Source organism: Pseudophryne corroboree, chromosome 5, assembly GCF_028390025.1.
Source record: "Pseudophryne corroboree isolate aPseCor3 chromosome 5, aPseCor3.hap2, whole genome shotgun sequence".
Taxonomy (NCBI): Eukaryota; Metazoa; Chordata; class Amphibia; order Anura; family Myobatrachidae; genus Pseudophryne; species Pseudophryne corroboree.
This window is the reverse complement of record NC_086448.1, coordinates 39,483,971-39,510,530: the sequence shown is the minus strand read 5'-3', so window position 1 is coordinate 39,510,530 and position 26,560 is coordinate 39,483,971. Positions and strand designations below refer to the sequence as shown.

The 26,560-nt window shown below is 52.8% G+C and overlaps 1 protein-coding gene across 1 annotated transcript in view; it reads right to left on the bottom strand.

Moving 5' to 3' along the window:
* Positions 1-26,560, bottom strand: part of FAM135B (family with sequence similarity 135 member B) — a 344,975-nt gene that overhangs the window by 109,197 nt on the left and 209,218 nt on the right. Inside the window, exons 6-9 of the mRNA XM_063921224.1 lie at positions 22,812-22,985; positions 21,567-21,693; positions 7,589-7,742; positions 5,346-5,395 (exon numbers count right to left, since the gene is read on the bottom strand). Coding sequence (XP_063777294.1) covers positions 5,346-5,395; positions 7,589-7,742; positions 21,567-21,693; positions 22,812-22,985 — 505 coding nt within the window. The remainder of the gene's footprint in view (positions 1-5,345; positions 5,396-7,588; positions 7,743-21,566; positions 21,694-22,811; positions 22,986-26,560) is intronic.

The window sequence follows — 26,560 nt, the reverse complement described above, 5'->3', positions numbered from 1 at the left end:
CCGAGCTGTGTTCAGTTGTACTTACCCCTTTCACACCGCAGGGTAAACCTGGGTTATTTCCGGGTCATCGTGTCTACCAGTGCATCATCTAAAGTGGACGCTTAGAGGTGACGTCATCTCCAAGTGCTCCTGAGCCTCCAATCAGATCATTTTAAGCATGACCTGGGTACATTTCTGCAATGCATTTCACACCGCAGGCTACCTGGGTAGGGCTCGGGAATAACCCTTGTCACGACCAGCCAGGGTCAATATCCCATGATACAGAACCCGAGTTGACCCTTTCACACCGAAACCCTTGCAATATCCTGGGTCGAGTGCTGTGTAAAATGGGCCAGTACTGTGCTATATTTACGAAGAGCAAAAAAAATGTGTTTCATTATTTCCTTTTCTATTTTAATAAAAGTATTCACAAGCAACAACAAAAAATGCAAAAAGGTCAATTTCATCAGATAAATAGCTCAGTACTGTAAGTGAGTTGCTGACTTTGCAAGATATGGCAGCAGGCAAGGAACAACTATTATGTATATTATGTTTTTATGGCAAACAATGAAAGTTAAGCTAGTGCAAGATTTAGTTTCATATTGTCACAGCTTGTTTAATATACTTTTACTTGTTGTTTCTGCATTTTACACTGCCCAATTTGATCCAAGTGGTTTTAAGTCTCTGGAAATTACACACTTTGGGGCTAATTCAGACCTGTTCGCTCGCTAGGTTTTTTTTGCAGTCCTGCATTCGCATAGTCGCCGCCCATAGATGAGTGTATTTTCGCTTTGCAAGTGTGCGAACGCATGTGTAGCAGAGATGTACAAACAGATTTTGTGCAGTCTCTGAGTAGCCCAGGACTTACTCAGCCGCTGTGATCACTTCAGCCTGTCCGGGACCGGAATTGACGTCAGGAACCCTCCCTGCAAACGCTTGGACACGCCTGTGTTTTTCCAACCACTCCCGGAAAATGGTCAGTTGACACCCACAAACGCCCTCTTCATGTCAATCTCCTTGCGATCGCCCGTGCGAATGGATCCTTCACACAAACCCATCGCTCAGCAGCGATCCGCTTTGTGCCCGTGCAATGCACCTGTGCATTGCGGTGCATACGCATGCGCAGTTTAGACCCGATCGGCCGCTGTACTAGCGATCAGGTCTGAATTAGGCGCTTTGTGGAACTTAGTGGGCCAGTGTTTCACTCTAGTATTAAATCAGTATTAAATCGGTTCATATATTTCTTCCCATCTGTAAATGTAATGTACGTACGGGCAGAATAGCCACTGAGAGATCCTGAGATGCCTGAATCAGAGACAAGAGAGTCAGCATGAAAAGGAGTCAGCTGCGCGGAAGCTATTGAAGTAGTGCAGCCGAGGTCGCGCTGATCTAAATAAACACACAGACGCTGTAAGATCTTCAGCATCTGAGGACAGCTGGAGACAGAGGCAGGTGACGATGAAACGCCGCGGCGATCAGATTATCCCATTCTACTTACTCCGCGTATCTCAGAACATTTCTGCTTGGCGCTATTTTATCACTTGAGCAGATTGTGACCCGGGATTTGTCTGGAGTGATTGTTATCAGAAGAAATATCTGCCAGGGAGCACAGTTACTATTATGTAATAATAGTGACTCAGGGCCTAATTCAGTATGGATTGCAATGGCACAGCCGCTCGCAGCAGCTTTGCAAACGCAGGAGGAGGTGCATACCACATCTTTCCTGCATTTGCATTGCGATGGCATATGGGATAAACATCGCAACCATCGGTCACGATGTTCATCTGAGATGCCAGGCTGAGCAAGCCTGAGCTAACTAAGGCTTGCGGTCGCAGTGTAGCTTGCGAGGCCAAGGAAACTGCGTCTGGGACGCAGTCCTGGGCCTGGCCACTCCCGGAAAATGGGAGAAACACTCCCCCTAATTTTCGGCATCGCCTGCCGCTCCCGTCCCAGTATGTTCCTCCAAATGCCTGTCATGCGCAGTTTCCCAACCATTAGGAAACTGCAGAAAGGATCGCAGGAGCGATATTTACGGAATTAGGCCCTCAGGTAGGTACATTTTGTGGATGTAATACTGTGGATGTAATACTGATCTTGGTACAAGGTTGTATTCAGCATTAGGCACAGTAGAAACGACATGCAGAGATATTGAGAGTCAGTGGGTATTTCTGTGAGGTAACGGGGGTGGCTAGCCAGATGCGAGTGTGTCGGGTTCAGCAACTGCATCCGAAGACGCAGTTGCACTGACTTGGGCTTCCATGTTCTGACAGCAAAATGACACATCGCTATAGGGTAGATACCACCTTCGATGTGTTGACCTATGGGTCAACAATGGTGCGTTTTAGTACGTGTGTCTCAGTCGGCTGAGGATTGGTCGCAACATTTGGAAAATGACACTGAATCAGACCCAATGGGTCTTGAGAAGAGTTCCAACACTGTTCACCTACTGGATTCAGTGCAGCCATAATGAAATAGGTGCAATTATTACATTATTACACATACATTCTATCTTATTATCTTCATTTTCGCGTCCTCCTGTGGATGCAATCAGTGTTATTATTCTTATTTATTATAAACGATGAGGATGACGATTCTACTGAGTCTAATGCTTGTTTCCTTGGTTTTCTAGTATTATTAATCCACAAGATCATTTTCTAACGCAGACATGCCTCATTTGGTGCCACTGGTACAAAGCGTGCTGTTTCATTAATATGTTTATTATGCCCTTACTGAATACAGTTGTGTCTTCATACATCTAGGGCAGGATGTATCATCGTTTGGAGAGAGATAAAGTACCAACCAATCAGCTCCTAACGGTCATTTTTCAAACACAGCCTGTGACACGGCAGTTAGCTGTTTGCTGATTGGCTGGTATTTTGTCTCTCTCCATTTTATCCCTAGCCAAGCGATGATGCACCTGCGGCCAGGGTGCATTTTTTGCATCCCTGCGATCAGGTAGTCGCCGCCTACAGGGGGAGGGGGAAATCGCTGTGCAGGGGTTGCGATGGCATGTGCAGGAGAGCTGTATAAACAGAAGTTTGTGCGGTCTCTGCACATCCCAGAACTTACTCTTCCAGTGCGATGATCGGGGTCGGAGCTGATGTCAGAAACCCTCCCTTCAAATGCCTGGTCCCACCTGCGTTTCTCCGGACACTGCCTGAAAACGGTCAGTTGCCACCCACAACCGGCTTCTTCCTGTCAGTCATCTTGCGATCGCCCGTGCAGTCGTCCGACGCCCCTGGCGCATTGCGGTGCATACTCATGCACAGTACAGACCCGATCTACAGACACCTTCCCCCATACGCAAGCCCTTCCAAGCCCTTTAATTCACTTTTTTTTTTAGTAACCCACATCGCATTCCCCATACTTATAATGGGAAATGTGATGTGGCCGAATTCACAAAAAAAAATGTGAAAAAATACCGCAGTGTGCCCTGTGATAAACTCTGCTCAGGCTGACGAGTTCACAGGGCAGCACTGCGATAATGTGGCATTTGCCCCTGGCAGAAAAAACTGGGCGGGGATCCGGCAGAGTGATGAGCTATGTGTCTCCGATGGACACACAAGCTGATCACCGTGTAAAACAAACAAAACAAAAAAACCCATACTCGCCAGTCCAGGTAGCCGGTGTCCGCTGCTCCGGTGAGCGCTGCCGGGCGCTGGGTCCACCATGTGCTGCAAAGTGACCCTGATGCAGTAAAGTGACACTGCAAAGCGGCAGCGCACTTTGCAGCACCAGGGGTCACCGCAGCGCACTGGATCCGGCGCCCAGCTGGACTGGTGAATATATTGATCTTCTGGGAGGGTGGTCCGCGGCGCACGGGGGTAGTCGCGATGGGGTGGGTCGACCAGGCGGCAGTGGTAGCGGCGATGTCGGCGGGGGCGGCGCATGTGCAGCAGGACATCGGGGTATTACCCGATGATGCTGCGGAGTGTCATCGCAGGGACAGAGCTTGACCGCAAGCTCTGTCCCTGCACGCGATAATTGATACATCCCTGCGATGTAGTCAATTATCGCAGTGCGAGTTGGGGCGATTTTATCACCTGTCATTCACATACTGGATGCGGATGGTGATAAATAGGCCCCTAAGGCTGAGGTTCTCTTTGTGCAAATGAACGCTAATTTGCAAAGAAACGGCAGTATAATTGCTTCTAGCGTTAGTTTGCGCAGTTTTCATGGTAACTCCTATTTTGTGTATTTGGATTTGTTTCTGTTAGTTTGCGCTGTGGGCGTGTATTTTTTTGTGTGCAGATTTGCATTTACTTTGCAATTGACTGCAACTCTGCTTTTGTGAATACATTTGCGTTCAACCTTGAATTACAGTAGGCCCATTGCTCATAAATCTTACAAATGAAACGGATGCTGTTTTGTAATGTGTTTTCCCATTAATGTTCTCACGTACAATGTATTGATTTATCTCTGCCGTATAGTCCACCATTATTACCGAGCGTCTCATTTTATGGGATGATGGGGGAAAATGATGCCACAGGACATTTGCCTTTAATTCATCTGAAAAGGTTATTTGTGCCATTAGTTACATGATATTCTTCAGTGGGATAATTAAAAGGCTCACTAATGAATTGCTACGGAGCTTAGCTGCCAGGCTCTGATGCTGCGGAGGAAGTTCTGTAGACACATCACAGGCACTCTAACCTCCACATTACATTCCCTCAGCAATATTCTCTGTGTTCACTGGGGGGTCATTCCGAGTTGATCGCTCGCTAGCAACTTTTTGCAGCGCTGCAATCAGATAGTCGCCGCCTATGGAGGAGTGTATTTTAGCTTTGCAAGTGTGCGAACGCTTTTGCAGACGACGGCACAAAAAAGTTTTTTGCAGTTTCTGAGTAGCTCAGGACTTACTCAGCCGCTGCAATCACTTCAGTCTTTTTGGTCCCGACCTGCAAACGCTTGGACACGCCTGCGTTTTTCCAAACACTCCCAGAAAATGATCAGTTGACACCCACAAACGCCCTCTTCCTGTCAATCACCTTGCGATCGGCTGTGCAAATGGATTCTTCGTTAAATCCATCACCCAGCACCGATCCTCTTTGTACCCGTACGACGCACCTGCGAATTGCAGTGCATATGCATACGCAGTTTTGCCGAGATTTAACCTGATTGCAGCGCTGCAAACAGTTGCTAGCGAGCGATCAACTCGGAATGACCCCCATTGTTCTTAGTGCTGGGGAATGTCTCGGTTGTAGGTCAGAGCCGGATCACTCGAGCGTTTTCCAAGGCTTTCGTCTCAGCCCCAGCAGGCAGTGAGGAATATTGGGCATTATTCAATGCGTGGGCTTTTGCCTGTGACTCATAATTAGGCCCAAGGCAAAGTCCAGTACTGTATGTAACCGTTTCTGTGGACTTACCTGTAGCTGACTACAGAGTTGGGATATCGTCTTTTCAGGCTGAAGCTCCTCTAGGGAGAAAACAAAAGAAAATCCAGGCATCATTAGTAAATACACGCATTCAAATATATCATTCATTATAGCGGTGATTCCCTAACGTGGTCATCCAGACACCCCAAAAGTCCAGGTTTCAGGGATATCCCTGCTTATGCACAGATGGTATAATCAAACTGACAGACTTACTAATTAGGTCACCTCTGCCTAATCATGGATGTCTTTAAAACCTGGTCTCTTGGAGTGACTTGAGGGCCGCGTTTGGGAACCACTGATTTATTCTGATTTGTAGGGTGACATTTTTAAATGAGATGATAGGGTGGAGAGCGCTCATATAAGAGATGTTCCTTGTACTGCAGGATGACGCACAGCCTCCCATAGCATGACCCTCCCATAACATGCCCGTGACCCTCTCATAACATGCCCATGACCCTCCCATAACATGCCCATGACCCTCCCATAACATGCCCATGACCCACCCATAACACGCCCAATAACCCTCCCATAACATGCCCATGACTCTCCCATAACATGCCCATAACCCTCCCATAACACACCCATGACTCTCCCATAACATGCCCGTGACCCTCCCATAACACGCCTATGACCCCCCATAGCACGCCCATGACCCTCCCATAACATTCCCATGACCCTCCCATAACATGCCCATGACCCTCCCATAACACGCCCATGATCCTCCCATAACATGCCCATGACCCTCCCATAACATGCCCATGACCCTCCCATAACACCAGCCTGTGACCCTCCCATGACACGCCCATGACCTTCCCATAACACGCACATGACCCTCCCATAACACCCGCCTGTGACTTTCCCATAACTCCCGCCCGTGACCCTCCCATAACACCCGCCCATGACCTTCCCATAACATGCCCATGACCCTCCCATAACACCCGCCCGTGACCCTCCCATAACACGCCCATGACCTTCCCATAACATGGCCATGACCCTCCCGTAACATGCCCATGACCCTCCTATAACACGCCCATGACCCTCAAATAACTCGCCCATGATCCTCCCATAACACGCCCATGACCCTCCCATAACATGCCCATGACCCTCCCATAACACCCACCCTTGACCCTCCCATATCATGCCCATGACCCTCCCATAACATGCTTATGACCTTTCTATAACATGCCTTTGACCCTCCCATAACATGCCCATGACCCTCCCATAACATGCCTGTGACCTTCCCATAACATGCCCATGACCCTTCCATAACATGCCCATGACCCCCCATAACACACCCAAGACTCTCCCATAACACACCCATGACCTTACCATAACATGCCCATGACCCTCTTATAACATGCTCATGACCCTCCCATAACACATCTATGACCCTCCCATAACACGCCCATGACCCTCCCATAACATGTCCATGACCCTCCCATAACTTCTGCCCGTGACCCTCCCATAACGCGCCCATTACCTTCCCATAACATGCCCATGACATTCCCATAACATGCCCATGACCCTCCCATAACACCCGCCCGTGACCCTCCCATAACACCCACCCGTGACCCTCCCATAACACGCCCATAACCCTCCCATAACATGCCCATGACCCCCCCATAACACACCCATGACCCTCCCATAACATGCCCATGACCCTCCCATAACACGTCCATGACCTTCCCATAACATGCCCATGACCCTCCCATAACACCCGTCCGTGACCCTCCGATAACATGCCCGTGACCCTCCCATAACATGCCCATTACCCTCCCATAACACGTCAGTGACCCTCCCATAACATGCCCATGACCTTACCATAACATGCCTATGACCCTCCCATAACATGCCCGTGACCCTCCCATAACATGCTCATAGAACCTCCCAGCCTCCCATGTAACACAGAAGCTGTCGCGACTAATAGTAAATGTGCACGCCATCACACCCTGTTTTTCGCAAGTGCACAGTAAGGATTTCTTTTGGGCTTTGTATGTGCCGTTTACAGATTGGAGGGTCTATTTACTAAGCCTTGGATGGATATAAAGTGGACGGAGATAAAGTACCAGCCAATCAGCTCCTAACTGCCATGTTACATGCTGGGTTTGAAAAATGACAGGAGCTGATTGGCTGGTACTTTATCTCCATCCAAGGCTTAGTAAATAGACCCCCGTGGCTCCTAACCTGCGTTCTCTCCACTGCGGTCACCTCTGTATCAGACGGATCGCACTTACCTATTTCTAGTTGGGATAATTCCGGTATGTGTTTAGACACGCTGGAATAATATGAGGAGAGCCCACTGTACGCGGACAGCAAGAGAAGACAGAAGTCCTTGTGCCGGTTGTGGGCGTGCTGCATGCAGGTCTCTGTTAGTACATAGCAGTTCCCCTGGAAGACAAAGAGAAACACACAGTAGGACACATTGTTGTAACACTATTTATAATTGCGCATTGTCTAATACTTTTGCTGTCTAATGTCACGTTATTGACTGAAGTTACAGCGCAGCGGAGGCAGCTGTTTTGTTTGTGAGACTGCAGCCTGCACCAGCTCAGTGTGTACGGGGAGCAAACTGCACAGATAATCTCTCAGAGGATCTGGAAGATGTTAGACTTTCCAACTTGTTAAAAGTTGCAATATATTTTAGTACCACTAGATGGCGGTGGTGCACGTGTTTCATGTAACAATGATGTCAGTTTCCTAAAATGTAACATTTGACATTCTTGTAAATGACTGAGGAGAGATAAGACCCAGGATCAGGCTTGCTGGTTGCAGAATTGCTGTCCCGCTGTGCAGCCAACGGCACCCCCTGTGCAGCCATGGGCGCCACAAAACTATTTCTATGTTTTTTTATTAGTTGGTACTTTATCTCTCTTCACTTTATTACTTTTCAAGGCTTAGTACATCTCCCCCTAGTCGTAAACCATCTACAGTATATGATCTCTTTACTTTGATGCTTTTCAGTTGGGTATAATGAAATGATATTTATTCTCACTTTTCACCGCTAAAGTCAAATGCAAGTACAGTAGTCCCCCCACCGTGCCTTACCTCCAGTGTCGGACTGGGGATTGAAGGGCCCACCGGGGATATGCAGTGATAAGGGCCCATGCTTAGGGGTGTGGCATTTCCAGAGTGGGTGTGGCCAGCCACCACAGAGGCTTGGCTAACCATTAGAGAGAGCATGGTCTGGGCCCCTTGATAAATATCTCCTATATATTTGCCTTAATCTGTGACTCTGTGCTCGTAACGCTGGGCGGAGTCACAGAGCTGGGCGGAGTCAACTGCATCTGCTGCAGGGAGCTACTCCATACCCAGCGCCAGCAGCAGTCAGGTGCAAGACCCTACCTTACAGTATAGGAGGTGAGGATGGCCACTAGCTGCCGGCTGCTGTGCCTGTCCTCCTCCCCCCCAATCACCTGTGACAGCGGGCTGTGTGCTGTGCAGCGCGGGTCCCGAAAAGGGGGCGGAGCTACGGCGTCACGAGGGGCGGAGCTACGTGGAATAGAGGGGCGGAGCTACACGGGACCAGACAGCTGAACAGTGGTGGATTCAGCATTGCAGTGACGGCCAGCCAGACTTGGTAAGTGGAGGGTGAGAGAGAAATGTGTGTGCGTGTGTGTATATTGGCCCTCATTCCGAGTTGATCGGTCGCAAGGCGAATTTAGCAGAGTTACACACGCTAAGGCTACGCCTACTGGGAGTGTATCTTAGCTTCTTAAAATTGCGACCGACGTAATCGCAATATTGCGATTACAAACTACTTAGCAGTTTCTGAGTAACTTCAACCTTACTCTGCCAGTGCGATCAGTTCAGTGCTTGTCGTTCCTGGTTTGACGTCACAAACACACCCAGCGTTCGCCCAGACACTCCCCCGTTTCTCCAGCCACTCCTGCGTTTTTTCCGGAAACGGTAGCGTTTTCAACCACACACCCATAAAACGCCGTGTTTCCGCCCAGTAACACCCATTTCCTGTCAATCACATTACGATCGCCGGAGCGAAGAAAAAGCCGTGAGTAAAAATACTACCTTCATTGTTAAATTACTTGGCGCAGTCGCAGTGCGAATATTGCGCATGCGTACTAAGCGGATTTTCATTGCGATGCGATGAAAAATACAGAGCGAACGACTCGGAATGAGGGCCATAGTGTGTGTGTGTGTGTGTGCACTTGTTTATATATCCTAACGGGGACAAGGGCCAGACAGCACACCAACACTGGCGGGACCTCCGACATGGTGGGGACCTAAAATGAGGTCCCCATGAGTCTGACCCTGGGAGGTGATAGGGAAGTCATGTCTCAACTACCCAGCATACAATTCTCGCAAGTCCCAGAGAGTCACGTTTACCAGACTGGAATGGGTGTCGGTGTGTATGCAATGCAGAGTGTGTTTAAAGCAAACACTTCCCCAGCAGCGCTGTGGAGCATTCCCCGAATAATCTCCGGTGCTGCGGTGCCACCGGGGGGGGGGGGGGTTAGGGCGGCCTGCTCGCTCTGCTCCGGTCGGGGGACTTGGCCCGGGGCGGGGGACGGGCGCGGGACGGGCGAGGCCCTAACCCTCGCCCTCCCTCGCTCGCCAGCCAGCCAAGTCCCGGCCGGGGACTTGGCCGGAGGCACCCCGTCCGCCCGGCGCGTCAGCGCCTCCGAGCACGGCAGAGCGCGGAAGGGGGGTCCTTCCCTGGTCCGCCCGGGGGCCGACGTGGACTCCCTGGCCGGGCTTAATAGTCGGGGGCGGGTCCACCGGGAGGGGAGGAGGGGCCTCGGGCCGTCTGGACGGGAGCGAGTCCGGGCCTCGCCTCCTGCCCGTCCCCGGCCGGGTCAACCCCCGGTCCGTGCGGCGGCTCCACGGCCTGGGCTTCCCGTCCAGCGGAGGACACCCCTACTCTCGCCTGATCTTCACCCGGCGAGAGCCCGGGCTGCGGAAGCCTGTGGGAGCCCGGGTTGCGGAAGCCAACGAGAGCCCGGGCTGCGGAAGCCTGTGGGAGCCCGGGTTGCGGAAGCCAACGAGAGCCTGGGCTGCGGAAGCCGGCTGGAGCCCGGGTTGCGGAAGCCGGCGAGATCCCTGGCTGTTCTTCTCTTCCATCCATCCGTCCGTTATTTCATTTGCTGTCTGTATGTACGGAGCCCGGGCCGCGGAAGCCGGAGGGAGCCCGGGCTGCGGAAGCCGGCGGGTGCCCGGGCTGCGGTAGCCGGCGAGAGCCCGGGCTGTTCTCCTCTTCCATCCTTCCATTTTCTGTCTGTATGTACGGAGCCCGGGCCGCGGAAGCCGGAGGGAGCCCGGGCCGCGGAAGCCGGAGGGAGCCCGGGCCATGGAAGCCGGAGGGAGCCCGGGCTGCGGAAGCCGGCTGGAGCCCGGGTTGCGGAAGCCAGCGAGATCACGGGCTGTTCTTCTCTTCCATCCATCCGTCCGTTATTTCATTTGCTGTCTGTATGTACGGAGCCCGGGCCGCGGAAGCCGGAGGGAGCCCGGGCTGCGGAAGCCGGCGGGTGCCCGGGCTGCGGTAGCCGGCGAGAGCCCGGGCTGTTCTCCTCTTCCATCCTTCCATTATTTCATTTTCTGTCTGTATGTACGGAGCCCGGGCCGCGGAAGCCGGAGGGAGCCCGGGCCGCGGAAGCCGGCTGGAGCCCGGGTTGCGGAAGCCGGCGAGATCCCGGGCTGTTCTTCTCTTCCATCCATCCGTCCGTTATTTCATTTGCTGTCTGTATGTACGGAGCCCGGGCCGCGGAAGCCGGAGGGAGCCCGGGCCGCGGAAGCCGGAGGGAGCCCTGGCTGCGGAAGCCGGCGGGTGCCCGGGCTGCGGTAGCCGGCGAGAGCCCGGGCTGTTCTTCTCTTCCATCCTTCCTTCCTTCCATCCGTCCATCCATCCATCCATTCATGCATCCATCCGTTCATTCTCCCTGGCTTTTTTTTTTTATTTGACAGAATTGTTTTTGTGGTATTCTTTTACCCCCTTTTTTCCCCCCTATTTTTTTTTCTTTTTTTTTTTCCTTTCATTTATTTCCCCCCACCAGGGTGCGCCGACGAGGGGAGACGCCTCCCCGCCGTCGCCGTACCGGACACATCGCAAATTCACAACGGTGGATTATTTTTTTTTATTTTTTTTTTACGCGGCCAGCAGGGGGCGCCGCGCGCGCGGACTGGCGCTCGTGAACACTGCATTTAAATCGGTGGTGTGTTTTTGTCTTTTGCCTGTTTTTTTTTATCTCAATCGTGTATTCCCTCGGCTGGCCAGCGGGGGGCGCCGCGGCGGGGACACGGGCGGACCGGGTACATTTCATCTGTTTGGGGCGAGTGCTTTTTTGAATTTTTTTTATCTTTTAGTCTCGTTCCGTTCTTCCCTTCAACTGGCCTGCGGGGGGCGCCGTGCGCGCGGACCGGCGTCCACCCCTGGCCGCTCCGGGGCTTTGCATTCAAATGGGTGGGGTGTTTTTCATTTTTTGCCCTTTTTTTTCACTTCCCCGCTCTCAATCGTGTATTACCTCGGCTGGCCAGCGGGGGGCGCCGCGGCGGGGACACGGGCGGACCGGGTACATTTCATCTGTTTGGGGCGAGTGCTTTTTTGAAATTTTTTTATCTTTTAGTCTCGTTCCGTTCTTCCCTTCAACTGGCCTGCGGGGGGCGCCGTGCGTGCGGACCGGCGTCCACCCCTGGCCGCTCCGGGGCTTTGCATTCAAATGGGTGGGGTGTTTTTCATTTTTTGCCCTTTTTTTTCACTTCCCCCCTCTCAATCGTGTATTACCTCGGCTGGCCAGCGGGGGGCGCCGCGGCGGGGACACGGGCGGACCGGGTACATTTCATCTGTTTGGGGCGAGTGCTTTTTTGAAATTTTTTTATCTTTTAGTCTCGTTCCGTTCTTCCCTTCAACTGGCCTGCGGGGGGCGCCGTGCGCGCGGACCGGCGTCCACCCCTGGCCGCTCCGGGACTTTGCATTCAAATGGGTGGGGTGTTTTTCATTTTTTGCCCTTTTTTTTTCACTTCCCCCCTCTCAATCGTGTATTACCTCGGCTGGCCAGCGGGGGGCGCCGCGGCGGGGACACGGGGGAGGGTCCATCCGGGCGGACCGGGTACCTTTCGTCTGTTTGGGGCGAGTGCTTTTTTGAAATTTTTTTCTTTTTATTTTTGTCATCCCTTCGACCGGCCAGCGGGGGGCGCCGCGCGCGTGGACCGGCGGGGCCCGGGGCCCTGCGTCCCACTTACTTTCGCCCGACGGGAATCGTTTCTTTTGTTTTTATCCGAGAGAACACACGGAATCTGCACCCCCCCGCAGTGGCGTCAGGCGGCCACCGGGGGGGCGCCGCGGCGGGGATCCGGGGGTCGCCCGGGAGCCGCCTGCCCGTCCGCTGGGCCAAGGGGGCCGGGGCGGGTCACGCGCCGCCGTTCCCCCCGATCGTCTCGCTCCGAGCCGCCTCTGGCCACCGGGGGGCGCCCCCGCCGCCCGCCGCCTCCCCCCGCACGCGTCGGGCCTCCCCCCGGGCCCCCGCGGGCCGGGGGACGCGGCCGGCGAGCGTCGGACTCCAGCGCGGAAGTGTCGCGGATGAGTGCGGACCGGGGCGCCCGTGGCCCAGCGGCACTTCCAGGGGCTCGGGGAGGAGATGGTTGAAGCCTGGGTGAAGCGCGCCCTCGGCCGTCCGTGTCGCTACCCGCCGGAGAACACCTCCGCCGGATCAGTAGGTACCAACGAGGCGAGCGAGAGAGCCGGGACTCTGTCCGGGGCCGAAAAGCCTGTTTCCCTGGAGATTTTGCGAAAGGACCCGTGACAGAAGATGCGCGGAGCTCAGAGATCAGCATGGGCAGGGCCTTCTTGCATCCGATTTTGCCCAGGCAGGGCTCCAGGAACCGGGTTACAAAAAGCAAAAAGCCCTGGAGCTCAAATGAAAGGTTTAGTGACAAGATAGCCGTGGAGCTCCGATAACAGCATGGCAGGACCAGGATGGGGCCTATAAAGGGTCCACGGCGGGCATCCGTTGGAGCCCGACGTACGGGCCGGGCACGTCTCCTTCTCCCCCGGAGGCAGCGCCCCCCAGCGGGCCAAATCGGGTACTGCAATTTGTGGAAGTTTCGCCGATGAGTGCGGACCGGTGTGCCTCAGGCTGGGAGGCACTTCCAAGGCCTCAGAGAAAAATTGCAGGGCGCACCGCAAAAGTGTCGCGCGCGCCTCCCGTCCCACTACGTCCGAGAGGACCCCCTGAGCGAGATTTACAGGTGGCGGATGGATTACGGCATGGAAACAGTGAACCGAATGAAAAGTACTCTTTTCTTTCAGCAACCCGATCGATGTGGCACCCCGCGCCCCGGCGGGGAGGGACGATCGCTCGGTCGGAACCCAGGGGTCTCGGCCGGCTCCAGGCGAACCCGACCCTCCCTCTGCCCACGGCGCGCCCGGAACCTCTCGGCCCGGAGAGGGCGTCCGGTCCCCAGGCGTCCGCCCGATCGCTCCGGTTTCCGGAGCCGGGCGGGCCCCGCACCCGTACCCCGTGCGGCGCGGTCTGCTCCGTCCGCCGGCACCCGCAGGCGTCTGATGCCGCCAGGGGTGCCGGGGAAGCGTCCCCCTCGCCCAGCGAAGGGCGCTCGCCCCCGGACCCCGGCGGAGCACACGATTTCCCAGGAACCGAATGAGCGTCGCATCGAGATCCGAGGACGCGGCCAGCCCCGATGGCCGCTCCTTGCAGCCCCAGGAGAGGGCCCTGCGCGCCGCCCCCGCTCCGGCGAGGCGGTCGCACGGAAGGGTTTGCCTGCCGGACCTCCCCCGCCGTGGACGGGAGGGCCGGACGGGGCGGAGGTCAGAGCGCGAGAGAGCGCGGGAGAGGAGCCGAGTCTGGCGGCAGGGCGAGAGAGAAGCGCAGACTCGGAGCGAGACCGTCCAGGAGACGCAGGGAGAGCGGGAGGTGCTTTTCGGAGGGAGCCGGCGGAAGCCGTGTTCGCCCGTGCGCCAGACGGTGGCATCCCGGAAGGGCGATGGAGCCCGCAGTGCACAGCCGCCCGGCGAGGAGAGGAGCAGCGGCACGGACGGGGGAAGGAGGAGGGAGGTGGAGGAGGGAGCCGCAGCAGCGCTTTGTTACTGGTGGAGGCGCTGCTGCTGCTGCTCCTCTGCTTCCCTATAGGCTGTCTTCCGAGAACAGCCTATAGGGAAGCAGAGGAGCAGCAGCAGCAGCGCCTCCACCAGTAACAAAGCGCTGCTGCGGCTCCCTCCTCCACCTCCCTCCTCCTCATTCTCTACTGCCCGGGAATCGTCGTCTGACGCAGCTGCACCGAGGAGCCTGAGCCAGCGGAGAGGGTAAGTATAATTCTTCTTTCTTTCTTTTTCTCTTTTTCTTTCTTTATTTTTTTACTTTCTTTCTTTCTTGGGCCTGCCTGCCGCTATGTATAAAAAGGGGGGACTGCTTGACGTAATGTGTAAAAAGGGGGAATCAGCCTGCCGCAATGTGTAAAAATGGGGGACTGCCTGCCGCTATGTATAAAAAGGGGGGACTGCCTGCCGCAATGTGTACAAAGGGGTAATCTGCCTGCCGCAATGTGTACAAAGGGGTAATCTGCCTGCCGCAATGTGTAAAAATGGGGAATCTGCCTGCCGTAATGTGTAAAAATGGGGACGCTGTCTGCCGCTATGTGTAACAAGGGCACGCGGTCTGCCGTTATGTGTAAAAAGTGTACGCTGTCTGCCGTTATGTGTAACAAGGGCACGCGGTCTGCCGTTATGTGTAAAAGTGCACGCTGTCTGCCGTTATGTGTAAAAAGTGCACGCTGTCTGCCGTAATGTGTAAAAAGTGCACGCTGTCTGCTGTAATGTGTAAAAAGAGGAATCTGTCCGCTGTAAGGTGTAAAAGGTTCTCTACCTGGTGTAGTGGTGCTACTGTGCGACGTAATTTGAATAATGGAGACTACTGTGTACCGTTTTATGAAATGGTATTATTTTGTGGCCACACCCCTTCCCCACGAAGCCACGCCACTATGTATTTTTGCGCGCGCCTGCGGCGCGCACTGCCCCTGTTTTGCATGCTGGGGTGGGGCTCCGATGCTGTTTCTTGCACACAGTGCTAAAATGTCTAGTTACGGCACTGTTGCTAGGTATCCATTTCTCTGGCCCTGAGCAGGTCCCCCTCACCAGATCCTCTCCAGGGGTGAGGGGGTGGACTTGGATGGGATGTGTGTGTGTGGGGATATGTGTGGGGGGGGGGGGGGGGCAAAGCATTTTGTCGCACCTGGGCCCACCGCTCGCTTGTTCCGCCACTGGCACCAATACATATAAAATACCCTCCTTGGCTCTGAAGGTGGGACACAGCTCGCAGAAGATTTCTGCTATGGTGGAGTGTCAGGCACTGATGGAGGGCAGTGCCCTGACAGAGGAGCGTGCCCGAAACTTTCGGAAAATTTATGAGGCGAGGTGGAGCGAGCTAATCTCCACTGCTGCCCTGAAGACACTTCGAGAGATAAAATGGAATGCACCGCTGCTTCTGCCCTTCACTGATGATGTTAAGCGCTTGAACCTGTACCTCCTTGACCGTCAGGGAGAGTACATCGATGAGTTGTCCGCCCACCCTTCCAAACAGCAGTGGTCCATGTTGGCCAAAGTTACCCTCACGCAGCTGATTCTCTTCAACCGCAGGAGAGAAGGTGAGGTTTCCAAGATGCTGCTCTCCTCCTTCGATTTACGGCACACAGCCGATTTGCAGGGTGATGTGGCCCAGGCCCTGTCAGAGCTGGAGAAGGCACTCTGTCGTCACTTCTCCCGTATTGAGATTCCTGGGAAAAGAGGCAGGAAAGTCCCTGTCCTGCTATCCCCAAGCATGCAGAAAGCGATGGAGCTCCTCATAGAGAAGCGGACAGAATGTGGTGTGACCCCACACAATATCTACATGTTTGCTAGGCCAACAGCCATGTCCCATTATAGGGGATCCGACTGCATACGTCTCTACGCCCGGGAGTGTGGGGCCAAGCACCCCGAAGCATTATCTTCCACCCGCCTACGGAAGCATGTGGCTACACTTTCCAGAGTCCTCAACCTGAGCGATACAGAGATGGATCAGCTTGCTGATTTCCTTGGACATGATATTCGGGTGCATCGGCATTATTACCGCCTCCCGGAGGGTACCCTTCAACTGGCCAAGTTGAGCAAGCTGTTTCTGGCTCTCGAGCAAGGGAGAATGGCTGAATTCCGGGGCCACAATCTGGAAGAGATCTCCATTGATCCAAACGGTAGGTATCACTTGACAGTGTGGCTCCAGGGACTGACTGTCTAAGTGGGCTGGTGTGATCGGTTTCCCTGTCCTTCTCTATCCACAGAGCCGATCCAGGTGGTGAGCGATGACTCTGGGGATGAGCCAGAGAGTCAGGATACTGAGGTTCCCATGGGGCACATGGGAAAAGAAGCCGGCAGCGTGGTGTCGGCGGTGGATGGAGGTGCAGCTAAAGGTGGGTGTGACTGTCCATTCCATTTGAGATGCGTCCATGACTGGTGGTGGCGTTGCGTGGTGACTGACCTTTCTTCTCCCGCACAGGTGACAGAAGGGGTACCAAGCACAATCCGTGGACCCCAGCAGAAGTGAAAGCTGTTGAACGTCGCATGATTCGGTTCATTCGCTCATTCAAGGTGCCGGGCAAGAATGACTGTGATGCGTGCCTAAGGGCAGAACGACAAGCGCTGAAGGCTCGGAACTGGCTCTCGGTTAAGTTTTACATTAAGAACCGAATTACTGCTGAAATGAGAAAGAACCTTTCCTTGATTAAAATGTATCTGCTGCAGAATACACGTTTCCTCTATCTCTAATTAAACCCGAAAATAAATCAGTTATGTGGGTGTCCTCATGAGGCAGGTATTCCTGAATAGGTCCCCATGAGGAAGGTTCCAGACATATGTCCCGATGAGGATAGAAAAACAAGTATGTGTGTGTGTGTGTGTGTGTGTGTGTGTGTGTGTGTGTGTGTGTGTGTGTGTGTGTGTCTGTGTGTGTGTATATATATATGGTGGGGTGTGTGTGTTTGTATATATGTGTGAATTGTGTGTGTGTGAGGTATGTCTGTGTGTGCGCACTTTATGGGGGCCATTACATGCAAGGACGCTACTAATATAGGGGGGGCATTACGTATAAGGACGCTACTACTATAGGGGGGGCATTACGTATAAGGACGCTACTACTATAGGGGGGGCATTACGTATAAGGACGCTACTACTATAGGGGGGCATTACGTATAAGGATGCTACTACTATAGGGGGGGCATTACGTATAAGGACGCTACTACTATAGGGGGGGCATTACGTATAAGGACGCTACTACTATAGGGGGGAATTACGTATAAGGACGCTGCTACTATAGTGGGGGCATTACGTATAAGGACGCTACTACTATAGGGGGGGCATTACGTATAAGGACGCTACTACTATAGGGGGGGCATTACGTATAAGGACGCTACTACTATGGGGGGGCATTACGTATAAGGACGCTACTACTATAGGGGGGCATTACGTATAAGGACGCTACTACTATGGGGGGCATTACGTATAAGGACGCTACTACTATAGGGGGGCATTACGTATAAGGAGGCTACTAATACTGGGGGGCATTACATATAAGGACACTACTACTGGGGGGGCATTATGTATAAGGACTCTATTACTTCTGGGGGGCATTATGTATAAGGACGGTGCTACTACTACTGGGAGGGCATTACATGTAAGGATGCTACTACTACTGGGGGGGCATTATGTATAAGGACGCTACTACTGGGAGGGCATTACATGTAAGGATGCTACTACTACTGGGGGGGCATTATGTATAAGGACGGTACTACTACTGGGGGCACATTATGTATAAGGATGCTACTACTACAGGGGTGGCATTACGTATTAGGACGCTACTATTACTGTTGGGGGGCATTACATATAACTGCTACTACTACTGGGGGGCATTACGTATAAGGACGCTACTACTACGGGTGGGGCATTACGTATAAGGATGCTACTATTACTGTTGTGGGGCATTACATATAACTGCTACTACTACTGGGGGGCATTATGTATAAGGACACTACTACTATTGGGGGGGGCATTATGTATAAGGACGCTACTACTACTGGGGGGGGCATTATGTATAAGGATGCTACTACTACTGGGGGGGCATTATGTATAAGGATGCTACTACTACTGGGGGGGCATTATGTATAAGGACGCTACTACTACTGGGGGGGCATTATGTATAAGGATGCTACTACTACTGGGGGGGCATTATGTATAAGGATGCTACTACTACTGGGGGGGGGGGGCATTATGTATAAGGACGCTACTATTACTGTTGGGGAGCATTACATATAACTGCTACTACTACTGGGGGGGCATTATGTATAAGGACACTACTACTATTGGGGGGGCATTACGTATATGGACACTACTACTACGGGTGGGGCATTACGTATAAGGACGCTACTACTACGGGTAGGGCACGCTAGCTCAGGCACCGCTAGATCAGCATCTGCAGCATACACACAAGGGCTGCCATGCTCAGCGGCAAGCGGTGCGGAGCATGTGCAGCGGGACAGCGCCAGGACGGGACACGCACTAATCAACATTGCTGCTGGGCCGGAGCTCCCTCCGTCTGCAGCCTAAGGACGCGCGCCGCACCTCTCCAGGGAAACACCATGCCTGCCCGCCCACAGGGCTCCGGACGCTTACCTATGCTCCGCAATCACAGCAGCTGACGCTGCCAGGCAGGATGGAGGAATGACGCCCGTCAGACGGGGCGGACAGTGTGCGGCGGAACGGGGCCAGGAAGGAATGCTGACCACGACCCATTGCTGCTGGGTCTGAGCTCCCTCCCTCTGCAGTCACCATCTCACAGCAGCAGCCTGGAGGTTAGTGGCCACCACGACCCGCACATCCTTACCTCACACATACCTCACATATACCTCACATATACCTCACACATGAGAGCAAAGGTACCCACACTGTGACATCACACCTGTAGCCCACCCCTATATCTGCTAAGTACTCCCCGTCACTATGCCCTGTCACCCTCATCCTGCTCTCTAACTGCCTGTCTGTGTACTGGCCTTCACCCCTCTCACACCATCACCAACCCTCACTAACTACCACAGAGACTATGTGCACTGATATCTGCCCCTCCACCACCTGCAGCGCCCCTGGACCCCTCCCCATCCCCCGCAAACCCCCGCACCTGCCCCTCCACCACCCGTGGCACCCCCACCCACTGCGCCTTCGGACCCCCTACCCCACCCGCAGTGTCTTCCAAACCCCTCCCCCATCTGCAGCAGCCCCTCCCCCACTCCCCCATCCGCTGCACCCCCGGACCCATCCCCTGCACCCCCACCCCTCCAGCAACAGCAACACTTTCGGTCCCACTACCCCACCCGCAGCACTCACCCCACCACCAACCACTCCACCTGCGGACCCCCTACACCACCTGCTCCTCCACCACCTACAGCCCCTCCCGATCCACCGCACCCTCACCCCCCTCCCTCCCCCACCCGCAGCGCCTCCAGGCCCCCTACCTCACCCGCAACACCTGCACCCTTCTCCACCAGCAGAGCCTCCGGAACCCCTCCCCCATCCGCAACAGCCCCTCCCCCGCCTCCCCCACCCACAGCACCCCCACCCCTCCCGCATCCCCTGACCCCCTCCCCATCCGCTGAACCCCCGCATTCACCCCTCCCCCATCCGCTGCACCCACTGAACCATCCCCTACACCCCCACCTCTCCAGCAACCGCAACACCTTCGGACCCACTACCCCACCCTCAGCACCCACCCCTCCACCACCCACTGCACCTCCGGACCTCCTACACCACCCGCTCCCCCACCACCTGCAGCCCCTCCCCATCCACCGCACCCCCACCCGCAGCGCCTCCAGGCCCCCTACCTCACCCGCAAAACCTGCACCTTTCCACCCTGCAGCGCCTCCGGAACCCCTCCCTCATCCGCAACAGCCCCTCACCCGCCTCTCCCCCACCCACAGCACCTCACCTCTCCCACACTCCCGGACCACCTCCACCATCCGCTGCACCCCCGCACCCACCCGCGCACACACCCCTCCACCACCTGCAGCACCTCCAGATCCCCTCCCCCATCCACCGCAAATCCACACACCTGCCCCTCCACCACCCGTGGCACCCCCACCCACAGCACCTACGGACCCCACACCTCAACACACACGGACCCTCCCTCCTCCGGACCCCTAACCCCATTCACTGCACCCCCCCCTCTCCCACCCGCAACGCCTCCACACCTCCTACCCACCCGCCACACGCTTTCCCACCCGCAGGACCTCTGGAACCCCTCCCCCATCCAGCCCAGCATCTGCCCCTCCCCCACCTGCCCCTCCCCCACACACAACGCCCCCCCGGCCCCCTCCCCCGGTACCCACCCGCGGCGCCTCCAGACCCCCTATGCCACCCGCCCCTCCACCACCTACATCACCTCCGGACCCCATCCGCCACACCCCGCATCTGGCTCTCCCCCGCCCGCTGCACCTTTGGATCCCCTACCCCACCCACGCAGCAGGCCCTTCCCAATCCGCATCGCCTACACCATTCGCAACAGCACCGCACCCGTCACTCCCCCACCCACGTTACCCCCGCATCCACCCCTCCCCCACCCACCGCGCCCCCTGGACACCTCCCTTATCCACTGCACACCCGCACCCACCCCTTCCCCATCTGCAGCGCCTTCGGAACCCCTCCTCCATCCGAAACAGCCCTGCAGCTGCCATCCCCCACCTGCGACACCCCTGCTCCTACCCCACCCACAGCGCCTTCATACCCCCTCCCCCATCCGCGGTCCCCACTCCCCAAACCCCTTACTGTTGCAAGGGACTACGCCCCCTTCATCATCGGACGCCCTTTCATTGTGCAATATTCAAACACTAACAAAACTAGGAATGCAGGTAATACTCCATATATTGAACCCCTGAAAGGCGTGCAGGGGTTAAGGGGGCGTAGCCCATTCCGACGGTGTGAAGAGCGCCCGTAGGGCGCGATGAAGCACCTAGTATATAGCAAATACTGCTAGTGCATGCATGATAATGTGCCAGATTAATGACAGCAATGCGCTGTAGAGAATACACCACAGTCCTGTGCAGTATAATGTAACATACGGTATGTATAATTCAAGTGCACAGTCTGGAACCTGATCCCTAGAGGAGGAGGGCCCCCAGGCAGTAGGGCCCACCAGCGGTTTCCCCTGTACCCCTGTGGGCCAGTCCAACCCTGCTTACCTCTGAGGACGCTGGCTTACAGTACGCTGCGCCAAACACCAGATTCTCCAGTGACGTAACCGGCGGGTCTGTCGCCAGATCTGGGTTACTTTTTCCTAACCAGGAGCCTCTGGCTGGATAAGCAAAGCTGGATAACAATGGGGAAATAGTGTTTGAGAGTGTAGTAAATAAGTTATTCCATGCAATGCATTTATGACAACATTAGATAGTACTTTACATACTTAAAATGAACGCCTGGCATTACATAAGAATAAGGCAAAGACACGGTAGGCGGATGAGTTGTTGCCGACGTTTAATCTCCCACCAACAGTAGGCTTTTAGTTTATTTTACCAGAGACAGAGAAAGATTTAGGCCCCTATTTATCAAGCCTTGGAGAGTGATAAATAGTACAGTGGTAAAGGGCCAGCCAATCAGCTCCTACTGTAACTTCCATGTCACAGGCAGTGTTTGAAAAATGACAGTTATGAGCTGATTGGTTGGTACTTTATCACGTGCAATTTATCACTCTCCAAGGCTTGATAAATATGTCCCTTAAACTGAACAATGGGGAAAATGGGGACTGAACTTTCCAAATCAAAATGTGCATGTGTATTTGTCAGGATGAATGCACATCCTGGGGGCTGTCCTAGTTTATACCCTCTCCTTGGGTGTTGCCCCCATCAAACCACTGCTTATTGCCCTGGCAAGCTGGCAGTGTGAGAAGCAATTTTGGCTCCTCAGGCAGGCGTTTGGGGTTGGGCTGTGACATCATAACCAAGCGCCACACTCGCAACAAACCGCTGACACGGAGAAGGCGCCATCAGCTGCAGCCTGCTTTTCCTTATCAGCGACCAGCGCTACATGAAGGGTGGGAACACCCTATTACTCATTCAGTGTTTTAAGTTCCCACTAAGCATTAGCGCCCTAGGCAAGTGCCTAGGCTTCCCTAATGGTAGCGCCAAATGTGTTGCACTTTATAAATTGCTCCATTTATTTAGTACGCTTACAGGACTACAAGTACAGCAGACAATCTGATGATGGAATATAAACTGTGACTCCAGCCTTTTTCTATCTTTTTTTTTTTTGTTCTTCGATGCAGCGAGGGATATACAGTAACGGTCGCTGATGCAGAAGCAGGTCAGACAAAGAGCTGTGACTTGTACGCAATGCAGAAGGGCCGTGTAGAACAACTGATCGCTTTCCCCTTTGTGCTACACTCCCATGCCAACAACAGAGTCAGGCAGATGTTGTGTCGGCACACTTACCTTGTAAGCGGCTGATGTAAGGCTGTCAGTGAAGCGTGCACAGTAACAGAGATCACCGACAAGTGGAAATAGTCGAACATGACAGGAACATGATGGTGTAAACCTCTTCTCGGGTGGAAATGGAGACCCAAAGTGCGGCTGCTGATCAGGGGGACGGCGGAGATGTCTTTGAGTCTGAAAGAAATGTTTACACATGTTAGCGCGTCAGTGACGTCGTGATTTCCGGCCTCATTTTTTATTTTCAGGTCCTGACATACACATTAAAATAAACACTGAGGAGGAGATGTACCAAACCTTCTAAAGAGGATGGAGATGTTGCCTATAGCAACCAATCAGATTCCACCTATCATTTTATAGAATGTACTAGATAAATGACAGCTGGAATCCGGTTGGTTTCCATGGGCAACACTTTCAATTATCTAGTAAGAAAGAGAAGAAAATACTCATTACACCGAGTATAACATTTTGGTTGCGACAAAGTACGTGGAACCGTTCTCCATGGAACAATAATGTATTCATTAAAGCGTTAAGCTGGGTACACACTGGGTGACCTTAGATCATGGCCGACGGCACGACCAACATAGCGATATGCCAGCCGGAGGTACACATTAAACGGTATATTGCGCGGCCGCGTGATATATCGTTCAGGGGCCACATCCCCGAGCATTGTGCAAGCAGATCAGAAGAGACGACGAACAATGAGCGGGAGCGCACAATAGTGAATACGCACTAGGCGATGTGAACGATATGTCCGTCTGATCCGCCCAGGGCTGGCTCTACCATTAGGTAGCTTTAGACGGCTGCCTAGGGACGCCGACCACTGGAGGGCGCCACTGAATTCATCTAGGAAAACACTGAAGGATGTCTCTGTATGCGGGTCAGTAATGAACTTACAGATGGGGGCTGGAACACAATCAGGAGCATACAGATATATGTATGTCTGTGCATATATATATACACATACAATTAAAGGGATGTCGTTGGCATCCTGACGGTTGGGATACTCGGGTGCAGATAACCGGCGCAGGAATCCGGACAGCCTGCATCCTGAATGTTAGTTTGCTGGGGTGGGTTATGGTCAGGCTGCGGGAGGGAGGGTTAGGGTAAGGGATAAGCTTAATTAATTTAATTAAAAATGTTGATATTATGGTGATCGGGACCGCACCCCGTACCCAACCCCAATTAATTATCCCCACCAGACCATAAATACAGTATTATACAGTGTATAAAGAATAGACAGCACTCAAGGACTTTTAAAGTGAATTTATATTGTGAACAAAGTCATAAAATGTTGTGACCTTGCTTACAATATACAGGTGGAGCCTCGGTCATCTAGGCTTCTCTGCTGCACCTAGGTGCATCAATGCTTATTAGCATAAGACTTTCATCTATTGTTCTCAGCTGCAATACAATACAGAGAGAACAATACAGCAGGGGATTAAGTCCGACAGCCCTGGCTCAATGAATCCCATTAAAGGGATAGATGAGGAGAGCTCCATCTGTACTTCTCTGTATATGTATAATGATGCTATTCACCCCAGCCCACCTAGTGACCACCCGCATCTCCCCTCCAGGAGATGTGTGTGTGTGTGTGGGGGGGGGGGGGGCGAGTGGGGGTTGCATGTTAGGGGGCACTAGGCTGAAGTTTTGCCTAGGGAGCAGAGACCTTTAACTGGCCCTGGATCTGCCGTATGCCCTGTCAAAGTCAGAAAAATATCACGCTGCACATTGCCATATATGCACCTCATGCGTGTGCCCGCTGCACGTGCACAGACCCTCCCGTGCGTGCGCACACTCGCCGTCACAGGCGCATGGTGTGCGCATTTACGGTAGAGTTTGCGCATCTAGCATGTGACACGATCGCTACATATTTAATCAAAATAATGTATTTTATAAGTTAATATTCCCCTGAGTTCAGCAAAGTATGGTATATTTAAAATGGCTCTTTGACCTTAGAGATTCTCCAAACAATAGCTTTCATGTTGGGAGGGCTTCACATGTTCTTATGCATAGTTAAGCACAGGTATAGTAATTGAAGATTAATTGTATTCCGAATAAATTACACCTAAGACCAGTCAGTTTCTTTCCCGTAGACGGAATACAATAGCCTTTAATTACACTAAGCTTTGAGACTCAATGAAGAGGGCTGGCACTTTGTTTATGAATGGGGCTGGGTTTCTCTCCAGAAGAATGATTGCTGAGATGTCATTGTCTCAACTGAAAGTGGACAATGGACAGTGAGAATACAGAACAAAACCCAAGACAGGGGTTGTTTTGTATTCGCCAAACAATAGCTTCCCACAAGACAGGAATTTGTTAGTCATCACCCAACGTTTTTGCATAACCAAGATCACATGGCCAGCTCAGCTCACTGATACAGCTAGCCCACATGCTGTGAAAGACACACCCACAGGTTGCATGCATACCTGAGAACTTGATATCAGAGCTCACTCTCCCAAAACCACAGATGGCAGATGTACTGTAGCTGCACACAGCTACCTAGCACCCAGAAGCATGGCTGGCTCGTCACCAGGACTGATCTCCTTACGAAGGCTAAGTATTGTATACACATGGCTTAATGGCATAGAATAGTTTAAATATGTGTTTGTGGTAAAGTAGTTGTGAAATGATTGGCATAGAATAGCTAGTTTGGAGATACAAATGGCTTAAGGTTAATGATGCTTGTGCAGTTGTGTGATTGTTGGGTGTTTGTGATGATACTCTATGAAATCTGTAATGAATTGGAACAGTAGACAATCTGTAGCATAGCATCTCTGGTATACATTTATGGATGGTGATTTATAACAGATTATAGTAGTTTTACATGATGCATCTTGCTGAAGGTTAGAAGTCAAAACATACTCTCTTTTGTTACTGTAGTCATGTGCTTGTAGCAATAGCAGGCTAATACTGTGTTGGCTTGAAATTGTGAAAGGTGAGTTAGATGGTTTGGAATTGTAAAATCAGCACATATGCATTATATTGAAGCTTAGACATTTTGGAATATAGTGGAGTCTTATGACTTCTGCTATGTGATTATGGTGTAGCAAAGAATGCCATGTGTTTGGACTTGCAAATCTAAAATGGCTGCTGGCATTCCCTTTTGAACCATATGTTACAGACTTTGGAATCATGGGAGTTTTTCCCAAAATGGAGTCTAGCTTCTGTCCCATGCGGTATTGTAGGGACCATTGTGTTGTTGCTGTGTGTTGTGTATATAGGGACAGCCAGCCTGGGTGAGCTCAAGTTTCTCAACACAAAGGTTCTCAGCATTAACTAACTGCGCAGCGATCATTCCCACATGTGTAAGTTCTCTGCAGACATTTTGTCTCTTATTAATGTTGTAAGCCATTCTCTCTCTCCTTCCCCTTAAATGTAATCGGGTCGTTATTGTATTTTATGTGTAGTAATTCGGTTAGGTATTTTATGTTATTTTGGTAGTGTATAACTTGTATTGTGTATTCTTTTGCAATTGAACGTTCATTCTCTCCCTTAAAGGTGTTAGAACCTTAGACCGGTATTTGAGTGTTTATTATATTGCTAAAGTGTTCTCTGAGCGTCACATACGCTCATACAGCTTTAAACTAACAAGGTTACACAGCATTACATCTACACATTATCACTGCACAAAGGTTTACAGTATAAGTACATTCCTTAAGGTATAGTTATTAAAGTTTAATTCTGTAAGTATCTGCGACGCCTGTGTTCACACCCTGTGCACAGCGTCTGCTACGCTAAGGGCGTACCCT